General features: G+C 39.0%; 2 protein-coding genes across 4 annotated transcripts in view; one reads left to right on the forward strand and one right to left on the reverse strand.

Annotated features, from left to right (window-relative positions):
• notch3 (notch receptor 3) overlaps positions 1–7,760 on the reverse strand; it is a 29,532-nt gene extending 21,772 nt beyond the window's left edge. Inside the window, exons 1-2 of the mRNA XM_082149155.1 lie at positions 7,482–7,760; positions 5,904–5,970 (exon numbers count right to left, since the gene is read on the reverse strand). Of these exons, the coding sequence (XP_082005281.1) occupies positions 5,904–5,970; positions 7,482–7,542 (128 nt within the window). The 5' untranslated portion in view covers positions 7,543–7,760. The remainder of the gene's footprint in view (positions 1–5,903; positions 5,971–7,481) is intronic.
• A 127-nt stretch (positions 7,761–7,887) lies between these two features.
• The window catches only part of col5a3a (collagen, type V, alpha 3a), a 140,770-nt gene continuing 136,395 nt past the window's right edge, over positions 7,888–12,262 (forward strand). For 2 of the 3 annotated variants that reach the window (XM_082149272.1, XM_082149273.1), the window contains exon 1: positions 10,153–10,671. Coding sequence is in view for 1 of the 3 variants with exons in the window: in XM_082149269.1 (XP_082005395.1) it covers positions 7,942–7,963 (22 nt within the window). In the remaining 2 variants the exon portion in view is untranslated. Of the gene's footprint in view, positions 7,964–10,152; positions 10,672–12,262 lie in introns of those variants that run through there. The other variant, XM_082149269.1, reaches the window with a different exon arrangement.

The following is a 12,262-nucleotide window of genomic DNA, read 5'->3' on the forward strand; positions in this document are numbered from 1 at the left end:
GGGTATCAAAATTCCAAAAGTCCCCTGAAAAATGTCTGTGGCGGGGTTTGGCATATAGCTGCTCCATTCCTTTGTAAAGAGCCCATACCGACACCACACTGCCAACTAGAGCCTGTTCCCCCTCCCCCAACTGCCCCCTCCCAGCTCCCCATCTTCTCAAAGAGGAACCAAAGTGGGGGTAGGGGAGCATTTTGTGGGCCAAATAAAAGAGCTAAAGTAGTCAGAACCCTATTGTTTAGGGACGGGGGAGCGGTGGCCCAAACAGCCAGGCTTTCAGGCCTGTGCTCAAACGAACCAACAGGCCTCTGCTGTAGCCTGGCAACAGTAACCCATGGCTGAGGAGAGAGCTGAAAGGGTGGGGGTTTGTGAGGGCAGAACTTTCACAGGAACTGAACCTTCCATATAAACTTTCTATTATCGCTGAAAGTAGAGAATTTCAAAAATTGGAATCAAAATTGTGCCTACAGCACACGAAAGGGCTTTTTAGAATATGGTTGTAGGCCGGTTTTCATGTGGATCATTTGGATTTTAACAAATAAAAAAACTTTCCAACAAAAAAACACCTGTCAACCTGTGGAAATATGTAGATTGGTAGCTAAGTAGAGAGAGATAACCCATTGTCCTGCTGCGTTGCATTGGCCACATAATTATTCATCTGTGAGATTATTAAAAATAAACTGACTGGAAGTGGACTAAAACAATAATATGGTCGTTCAAGACTCATGGCTAAAGCCTTAACACAGATCTTATCAAACTGTAAGTTCACACAAACTCTAGGGCAAAATATTTTCATCGGATCAGATTTAATGCTTTTGATAACATTTGGTGTATAGAAATTTGTCAATGCTCACAAAAAAAAATAATAAAAAAAATACAGAATTTCTGGTATTGCTAACAAGCCAACCACAACCGCATTGCATGCACCCCAGACTCGAGGTCTTCCAAAGCATTCTTTGCTGTACTTCACCACAAAACCCCACCCCAGCACCTAAACCGATCCAGATCTCTTGGAACTCAAAGAGAAGCAGACTTTTCTTACTGATTCTGCAGATCTAAAGACAATTAGTAATGCGTTTTTACACTGACATGATTCGAGAATCTGAGAAAACTAGAAATGGAAGACGTTTTGCATTCCACAACCGCAAAGCTCTACATAACTCCAAAATTACTTTTAGCAATAACCTGGTGTGTCCTGTAGTATGCATTAAGCAAATAGGAATTTTACAATCTCCCATTTTGTGCATTAAGTACATCATGTAAAAATGCTGCCAACCACTCTAATCTATCTCATAAATCACAAAATCTGCAGATAGTTGAGATGAAAACAACCAGTTCATCTCTACATCATATTTAGAAACACTTTGGAAAGCTTTTATGTGGCTGTGATCAGAAAACAGCTTCAGAGTGTCTGATAAGAGTGGAAGAGAACACTCAGGTAGAGGCCAAAGAATGCCTCTTATCTCCAACTCTGTCACCCGTAAACTTCTCAGATCCTTGGTCTTATCTTCCACATCATCAATAAACACACAAACAAACTAAAACTTTCCTCCTTAGATTATCAGTTATGCCTACTCCTGCAGTACATTGTGTGAGTGTATGATCCTATCAGATTGAATTAATTTGAAGTGATGAGCAAATGTTTGAATCCAGTTAAAGTAGATTGTCTCTCTGAACCCCAGTAGGTGAACCATGCTCTCACAAAACATATCTGGAGGGTAAAATAAGGAGTTAGAAAAAGAGAGAGGGCAAGAGCACATCATAAGCTCTCCTTAGCTGTCTTGATAGACAGGATGTGAGTTAAGTAGAGGGGTCAGGAGTCAGCACTTCCTGTGACAGGGCCTGGGAACAAGGACTCCCTGCTTGCGGCATCAAAACATATAGACCTTAGTCACTTCATTCACCCTACAGTCAAACTCAATTATACTCCAACCCCATCAAATCACTAGGGTTCTCTTCTCAATCTGCTTACTTTTAAGTGGACGTCTCAATCTATTCCGCAAACAGACATTACCTTACACATCATTTTGACAGTTTTGCTCAAAACATCCCTTATCCTGGATCCTGAATAGACTAGAGGTAACGACAGAAATGAATGCAGTGGCGGCAGAGCAGGAATCTTACAAAGCATTCCACACTAATCCACTATATATTAAGGCAAAGTAACTTTATCTCTTAAGTGCCAAACTCAATATAAACAAACAGTGTTCCAGCCTTTACGATATAAACATAACTATCGGTATACACGGTTCTTTAAGTAAATCAACTTAGGCCTTGGATATCAACTTGTAGTTGTTAATTATTCCCTTTTGTAAAAATTGTGCAAAATTTTAGGTAAATAAATTATAGTTGTTAGTTCACAGAAGGCCTGTGATAGCAGAGCCTGCTTCATGTCTAACTATCTTCATACATCATGTCTTAAGAGGCAGAGAGCTTCCATGGGTCAGTAAAATGCAACATTCACAATTTATAGACTCACTCTGCTACTGGGGTCAAGGCGACACCATCAATAACGGACAGAGCCCCACTGTAACCGCTTCCTTTTAGAGCAAATGAGTGGGAAAATGCAAACATTGATGTCTCTTTTCTCTGTTCTGTGGCTCACACACTTTCATCTCCACTGTTTGTTCTCAGAGAGTGACAGTGGCCTGGGCTTGCAGAGCCTGCAGAGACAATGGAGAACCTCCACATCACTTCGCTGCGTGTGTGTGAGCATGTGTTAGGAGGCCCGTGGGCCGCTGGCTCCTCTCCTCCATAGGCCCGTCTGTCTCGGCATGGGGCGGCAGGCCACTCAATGGCAGCACCTGGCCCTCCGCTCCCCCTTTGTAAGGGTCTGACTTCACTGGATTACCATCACAACATCCACCAGCTGTCCCTCCACACCCAAGCACAACCCCCTCTCTCCAACACACATCCCCACCCCCGCCTTATTCTTCCAGCTGGACCCTCTCTGAATGACACACTCACAATCTGCCTAATTATCTCTTTGCTTCAGTCGAGACTATCCCACACCGTGGTTGCACTTGCTTGCATGCTCTCCACACTGGGGGGATGAGATTAGAGGCACGACGACACTTTAACAGAGCTTCCTGACTCTTCACCTTGAGTGACATTCCTGGACTCTTCACAACAAGTGCGCTGTCGTTCCATGCCTTGCATTTCCTATAGAAAAGGGATTCAAAGAGCGACGGACCATAGCAGGACCAGAATTTAATAACCGGATCCACAGACCAGTATCCCCTTATACTCCAAACTTTATCCTTGGTGTCACTACCATCGAGTCAGTTTGGCAACTACATAAACAAATTTTACAGGGATTATATGATATGTTTTACATGGCAGTGCCACAATAAAAGCACAAAACAGTTCCCCTTAATATTCCAGATGTTAACCCTGTGCCAGCTCATAAAAGTAGCCCAAGAAGCATTGGACTGTGGCCCATTGTAAAGAAGCACTCATTGGAGAGAGTTAGAGAAGGATTACTCCTGTAATCTGTCATGGACTGCACCAGCCACTGAAGCTCTCAGCGCAGGGGACCATGAAATGACACAGGATACAAACAAGTACTAGGGCTCAGTATATGCCTCAACCAGACACTGGTTAAACAACAGTCAACATAATTGAGCTGGTAACAATTACAGTCCTAAGGGGCATATTCGCATAATATTACAGTCACTAGAGAGCTCTCACAACAAGGATACTACACTAAATAGGACAATTAACTTCCTCCAGGCACACAAGCTCTCGTGGTAAGGAAGGAAAACATCATGGGGAGGAACAGGTGGAAGATTTGTTGCCAAGGTTTTTCTCAGAGACCAGATTTCAACACAGCTTGGTGTTCTTGTGAAATTCTGCGGTCCCAACCAGTACTCCTTACTACGTCTAGTTCAACCTTTGCCTCTGTTTGCTAAAGGTGCCATTATCCACTGTTTTCTCTGTTGTTCTCTTACTCTCATATGCCCTTTCTTCTCTAGTCCTCCTCCTTCTACTCTCTCTGGTCTCTCCAGCGGTGCTGGGTTACAGGTTGGTATCTGGAGGAATAAAGGTCCCTTTCTGTTGTTTTGGATCTCTGATTTCATCAGGATCTCCAGGGAGGGGGTTGGAGTGGGTCTACTGTCCCCATAGCTTAAGGACTGGTCGGACCACTCTCTTGTGGCTGGCCATTCCAGATGGTTGTATTACTGTGCTGTGTGGCATGACATTTACTGTCCTCTTTAAAAAAATTTAATAAAATAAAATTCCTTTTTACTTGAAAAATACCACCTGCTGACACAGACGCAATAGATTGTGAGTGAACTGCTCTTCACACACACTAACATTAAACTCTTAAAAAACAAAACAAAAGATTAAATGTGTCATAACATAAATGCTGTCAACAAAATGTCTAATTTAAAACAAAAACTTTGTAGATGGATAGAGCAAGAATGACAACAGAACAAAGCACTAACATCATTACACATTTACTAACACATAAGTTCATAACTTAGCCTGAGGTATGCTGGGTAATGATTAATACTGTGAGTCTGTGACAGTGACACAAAAGGCATTTTAGTGCCACCTTGCCATATTTATCTAACTCCTGAGTTTTATGAGAATTATAAATACACACCAAGTTTCGCTAAAGGCTCCAGTTTACCTCAACAATCATCAATCAGTTAGGACATAACTCCCAGTTTCCACACCCATAACCACACACCATTTGGTGTGAGTTTGCATTCAAATTTCAGGTTTAAAGTACAATGAGGCTTCATCCAGGATACCTGGTCAGTGAGCAGGCAATAACTACTTGCCTGGGGGTGTGAGATTCTTTGGTTAATGGTGGAGTGATTGAAGTCGGTAGATTATTCCTTAAGGGCACATAACAAGAGCACCTTACAGATATTTAAATAACCCAATTATTCTTATAAAAAAAAACAGACACTTACAAGCTACATAAATTATAAAAAGTTTGTCTTTGAGGGAACACTAATAGTGCAGTGGGGGCAGTTTTACTTGGTTGTGTTATATTTGTTTTAAGGAAAGGTAAAGGAGTGAACAAATACCATTAAGTAATAAACATGACTGCAGAAGATAATGCAACGTTTCATTTTCAGATAAAGAATGCCACCCCCCCCCCCCCCCCCCCCTCCTTCTTACAACCAATGATTTGTAGAGATACACATACAAAACAAAAGTATTGATTTTAGTTTAACACCCTATGGATTTGGGTGTCACATAAAACCAATGAGAGTGGTTCCCACGTACCAGTGCCTCCTGGAAAAAAAACACTAATCACCATGAATGGAAGCTAGAGTGCACAGACACAGTTTTCCAAATCAGGCGGGAAACATAAAACAACAGCCCCAGGCTTTCATGTGATAACAATCACTTTGTATTAGCATAAACAATGAAGACAGCCTGTGTGAAGGAACGCTACGTATTTTGGAAAACTACTTGGCATGAGCAAAAAAAGCTTCCATAGATTCACTATCAGAAGTTCAATCATATATTTTATGTGACTGATATCTTGTGGACAGGTGTAGAGAGCATTTATTGTTAGCACAAAATGATATAGTCCAATTTGAGTTAACTATGAGTCATAGAATCTGGTGAATTATTTAGATTATTTTCAAAACAGGCCTCCTACATGTACAAGACAATACAACATTGCTCTGTGTTTTGCTACACTCCAGTTCCCTTTTCCACACTGTGCAAAAGTGATTGAAACTATACAAAACTGATAACCAAGGCTGAATAACAGCAATAGCAAATGTCATCCAGTAGGCTACCACCTGTTTAGAACAGTCAACACACAACTGTGAATGTTATGCATTTATCAAACAATTTAGAGTTTTAACTAAACATCAAACAATAGTGTATCTAACAGAATTGTATTTGCAATATAAAAATGGCAACTGTAAGCTTACAAGCATCTTGAATCGATACACATTCCTCCATTTTCGCACGGCCTGTGTGTATCCACGCAGCGCAATCCTGTGGAAAGAGAGGGCACAATGAGGCAGAGACTACTTCAAATTCAACGATAAAAGCAAAGCAACCCTGAAATATGACATATTACATCTCATTTATTTCATTGAAACACATACAACAAGCATATTACAGAAGGTCACTCATAGCTGTAGGTTTATTTAGCCTACTCTTTGGTAAATAATATACATTGAGTCTTATCTATTAGAGTGCCGCGAGATAACATTCAGATTCTTTCACACAGACTCCCGCTTTGTTCGAATCGAATGACAATAGAATTCAGCACGTGAACTCTTCTCAGATACGAAAAGCGATAGGAGGCGTATGATTTCCGATAATGTTATAATACTTCGTTAAAGCAGCAGTACTTTTGTCGATCTATTAGCTATGAAGATGCATCCTATCTGTTATCTTCAAAAGGCTGCCGAAATACAAGCGCATGCATCTGTTGATTTATTATTTTTCATTCCAGAATATAGGTTTGTATTTTATTTTATGTGTATCTACTTTCAGTATATCGACTAACTGAATTAACTCACTAGAAGAACAAGAGAAAATGGTATTCCGACTCAAGCAAACAATATAGCCTAGCCTATTTCATAATTTTATGGTAAGAAACTGGATAAAACAAATCTCGGATTTAAACAAATAAAAAAAAAATCACACACACAAAAAAAAACGCTCATTACTACCCTTGCTAATTGTTATTTGTAAAGATTGTAAACAAAAAAGAAGCATAAAAGCTTCAAGTAGACCTCCCATAAAACTCATCATGTACAAGCATATTTCCATTCATCAAGTCTTTTTGACCAAATCAGTAACGTTAAATATAAAATTCAGATATAATCTAGTGCAGTGATTTAACAGTATACCTTGATGACAATCTCAATTAGCCTACTATGCACGTTGATAGGTCGGCTTATCACCAGTGCAGCGAAGCGGACATTCACTGTTATTTTCTCACGGTTCAGCTATTCAGACAAGGACAAAATGCATACAGACCCAACTAACGCAATGCCCTCTAAAATTACTTACGTTATGTAGAAGAACTAAACTTGTAAAAGTTACACGACAACAAGCAATTTAGCAAATGCAACATTCACCACCAACAAAGAGAAGTCCTCGTGAGGTCTGAACTCTTTAAATCCCATCATCATTGAATATTCGTGCATAATGTTCTGCAATGGTCTTCACAACAATATTCGGCGCATACTAAAAAGTGCAAAGGTTTATTGCAAAAATGTATTGTTTTGCATTGAAATTTATACCGAACCAGTGATGGACTGAAACAAAAACGTTTATGAGAGCTATCAATTATGGCACATCCTGCATCAAACATCTGTGAGCAAAGCAGCAAATGATTCTGAACCTCATCAATTAAAATTAATAAATCGAAGACAACGGGTCGGGATGTTTTAAGTTCTTTCGTTGATTCTAACGTAACAGGTTATGCGTCCACACATGTCCTAAAACACTACCCTTACAAAAAAAAGGGAGAAAAGAATCAGTCATCCTACCTTCGCTATTTTGCACCAGATATAAAATTGACAGAAATATCCAAAGACTGTAATTCCCCATTTCTGTGGAAACTCGATCCTACTCCTTTTTTGAAATGTTAGCAATAATACATCCTTTAAAAAATGACACGGTGATTGAAGTTCCAAGGAATCACATTAAGATGAAGCAGCGTCATAAAGTTAAGTTGAGTGAATTTCATAGAAATTGATCGTTTTCGATATAGTCCAATTCCGTATTTCCCTCTGCAGCTCGGACTCGGCTGCTGTGTGTCTCGAAACACCTCCAGGAACTTTTGAAAAAGTTTCTCCACTTCACTCACTTCGAATCGGAGTCCACCGTCAAGCTTAGTATCACTCCGCCCCCATCTCAAGCCTTCGCTCACTCAAGTGTGTTGTTCGCCCTTCCGCCGGAATGAATAGAGCGGATTCGTCAAACTTAAAGGCTTCGAAATGAATCCGAATGTCTTCCCTCCGAAAAATAAGTATGTAACGTTAGAAGTTTAAAACTTTAAACGAGATTTAAAAGAAACGTTTGTTCTTGGTATATCACACAAAACCACAGGTTAACTAATTAAATTATCAAATGTAATGCACATTGAAGACCGATTTGATGCTAGTAAACGTTAAGGAGGAGGGGCAAAACAGTAAAAGTTAAGGTATAGCCTATATATATTAACTAAACAGAATTTAGCGAGTGTATATGGGCTGACATCAATTAAACCTGAGGTGAATTATGTTTGCTTGCTTGCTTGGCTTATGAGTCTGTAGGCTATAACTTAGGCTACTAGGCTAACACGATTTCATTCATTATCAATAATCACAATCAGCCTAAACTGCCAAGTATAATGTTTAATGTAGGGAATATACTGAAACACTGAAACAGAAATAACAATTAAATAAACGGTATCATTAAGAGATAACTTAAACCTGGCAACCATGCTAATGAGAGCTAATCAGACTCACAGCTAAGCATAGCAACATGTCTGAGTCTAGAATAAGTTGTACACTAGGATTATGAAACAAAAATGATGCAAACATTTAAAAAAATTTTTTATTTAGTTCTGGAGATTTGGTAATCTGCCTATTTGATTTAGCATTACAGTCTCCCATATAGGGCAACATGTGTTGTTTGTGTGTTTACTCTAGATTTTGGGCTAAAGAATATGAGTTGTATGTGTTAGATGGAAATGAGAGCAGTCGTTTCCCTCCCTCATTTCTCGCAAAGCAGCATGGATGTTCAGTGAAGCTTCTTCAGTACACCCTGCCCTGGTGTACTCATTTTCTGCAACATATAGAGACTCAGTTGTTCTGTGGCACATAGCAGAGCTGGTTGCTTATAGAGACAATGGCAGTCATTTGAATGAGAAAAGGGGTACTGCATTATGACACAGTTTCTCTCTGCAGGGGGTGCAGGAGGGGGGAGGTGGCAAAACACTAACATTTAGGGATGTGGTTTGTCCCCCATCTATCATTGAATAAATTAGTGCAAGCAATGTGTATGGAATCTAACAAGCTCACAACAAAAGTTTGTTAGAAAGAACGACATCCTTTTGGGTTATGCAGAAAGTTTGCTTGGCCTATCTAGAACTGCAAAATTCAATCCAGAGATTCATACAATGATTGTTTTCCTGAATCCTCCAGCTAAGACATTTAGCCTAAAATCATTACATGTATTTTATTTCACAGTTGTGGTAATTATTATGTTATGTCTGAATAGTTCAGCACCATATCAGTTACTGGCCTATATTAGAGATTTTTTTTATTAACGTATCAGTGTTGGTTGATACTGGATACAGCTGTGCATGCCAAGCGTATTTCTCCTAATTTTGCATTTAGAATAACCTTTGCCATAATCTCAGGCTCACTTAAAGTAAATCTTTAAAAAACACCTATAATTTAATATTAAATGTGACCTTTTTCAAATCTCCAAATTAATATGCATTTTTTCATATTGCACATCACACAATGTTGAATCATGTCAATTTTCAGTGTATTATTTTTAATTGGATTTTTAATTAATCATAACATTTAAAAAATAATTATCGGTTTATTACTGTCAGCCAGAATTTTAATATTGGTGGGTCTGTATTGGAAATGGCCAAGAATTAGGCTGTCTTACATTTATGGCTATGCTATCATATCTAAATATGCAAATAATACAATTTGTCTTCAAACAGAGAAATGGGATTCTTTAATTGCATCATTTCACTAGAAACCATAACTTGAGCACCCCACTCTTATTTGTTGTGGTTTAATACCCGATTAGTTAATTCAAGTTGGTTTTCATCACTTTTCACTCTACTATTTTGAATCAAAGACTCTCCTAGAGTATTTATATTCCTTTGAGTGTGCACTTCAGATTATCAGGGCTCTCTTCTGGTTTTGCTAGATAATTGGAGAATGTTAAGCAACAGTTGTCTGATGTAGCGTCTTCTTCTTTGAGATGTCATTTTGAATATTTGGAGTACAAACAGGAGACATTCTCACCCGCCGTGTTTTGGGACGCTGTTTTGTTTATTGTTTTGGTGTGTGCGAGGTTAATTCCTGCACACGCTGTAGTGAAGGGGAGGCAATATTTTTTGTCTGTCTGTCACACTGTGGTTACGGCTGGCAGATGACTTGGCAAAGATCCATATAAATGGCTCTGTTGTTACAGTGCTCTGATGACAGAGAGAGAGAGGAGAGTCTGAGTTCGTTTCAGTTCAGATATGAGAGAAAAAACATAATGATTAATGGCTTTCTAGAGCAGTGAAAATTAGTTTTGTAAGGAACCGGTTGAAGCGCATTATACCGTTAAATTTCAAAGCATTGTGTTAGCTGTCTTATCAGATGACAATCTTTAGTCTCATTAACCTTGGCATGAAATGTTTCATATGTGCACCTCAGGCAATTCAAATGTGGCCACGTTAAGATTACATTTAAACATGAGTTTTAAAGAGGATTTTTTTTAGAAGAGCATTTTGTATTTAATGTTTTGAGAATTTAATGTTATATGACACTACAGTTTATTTGTTGATTTATGTCAGCAGTGTGTGAAACTGCAGAGGTGTGTATGTTTTTAGAAACTAAAGTGAAAATGAAGGGAAAGAAAGGTGATGAGATTCTCGCAGAGCTCCGAGGGGTTCCAACATCAGACAAACAACAAGGTGACGGACACTGGGATTTACTGCCCTGTTTACTGCTGGTGAAGGTAAAACATGGTCTCATGCTTGCTTTCAGCACCTGGGAAATGTTTGCCTAGTTTCTGATCAGTTAAACATCTCATTGATGTGGTATTTCCAAACGAGTAATTCCATGGTAATGGCAATCATTTGCCCAGCTGTACAGACTCTTGACTAACTATATTGATGTGCATCAAACATCACCACATATTTGAGTACTATTGTGACGTAATGCTTTGTAACCCAGTCTGCTTTTTGTGTTCTTTTACTGTTTTTTGTTCTTTGTGTGGGTTGAATGGTACTGTGTGTTTGCCTTTTTCTAAATGAAAGTGGGATGGTGAATCTGCTTTTTGAAGGTGGACCACCCTGTGGGAAGTCAAACGTCCCTGTTCCTCTCTCTTCACCCACTTAACCCCCCACCCCAGACATCCCAGGGGAGATAGCTGATGATAACTGCACACTGATACAGATAAATCTAAAAAATAATTGGAGGTAACAAGCTGTGGAGGAAGGGATTGAAAACTGTAAAACTGCATTTGAATTGACCAAAGAGGGGAGGATACTAGTTTAGCAGAATGGCTTTCATCATTAATATCAAAACTCACAAATCCTGTTTAATGATTTGTAGGTTAGAACTGGTTATTGAAATTCTAGTATTAGGAAGGCCTAGATTTTTTTGTGAAGTTTCTGCACCACACAGTTTTAGTTTTAGTATAGGTATAATAAACTTATGAATTGCTTTCTTAAATCTGTTTTGGACATTAAGGGGACCTAATGTAAAATAAGTCTCTGATGTCCTCAGAGTGTGTATGTGAACTTTTAGCTTTCAAGAAGAGGGTTGAGCTTCAAGAGCTCATGATCCGGCTGTTACAACAAAACAGGACAATCTCCCTTCAAAAATAAAACTAATGCACTGTCTTCATGGCTCAGATGTTGGGAGTAAATGAAGACTTAGGTTCACTATTACGTCCAACAACAAAACACCTGAGTTGCTTACGAGACATTATTGTCACTACAGCTGCTCCAGCCTGGAGAAAATGGCGGACAGTGTACAGCTTGCTACGGGCGGGTCTATGCTAATATGGCAGAGACCTTCAGCAGTCGTGGGCGGGGCCTGTACAAAGTGACGTTACTTTGCCCCCAAAAAAAAGGAGTAGGTGGATTTTTATCATTATAGAGTGGTTGTGCACATGCACTGCAGGCACACATTTATTTTCAAACACCATGTAAAAGTGAATTTTGCAAAATTGTCCCCTTAAAGCTTGCATAGTATAAAAAAAAAGTATTTCAGCATAAACATATAGGCTACTTAAACTTTTAAACATTTTTTATTATAGCAAATGTTTTTATATATATATTTTTAACTAGTATGCAATGGGACTTCAGTGTTAGTCATATGTTTGTATACATGTATGAAACAAGTGCTCGAATATTTGCGTTGCAAAGCTGTTTGTGGCAGGTTTTTAGTGACTTCTACAAAGTATACTTAGGCCTGAGTGATAAAAGACTGTGTGAACTGTGACTGTTTAAATGTTACCTACCCTTTTAGCGAGAGGAGAACTAGTTGTGCTAGCATACTACTTGGCCTTTAAGTGCTAGCAAGCTGTGAGTCCTGAAAAG

The sequence above is a fragment of the Leuciscus leuciscus genome (assembly GCF_965113295.1).
Source record: "Leuciscus leuciscus genome assembly, chromosome: 1".
NCBI lineage: Eukaryota > Metazoa > Chordata > Actinopteri > Cypriniformes > Leuciscidae > Leuciscus > Leuciscus leuciscus.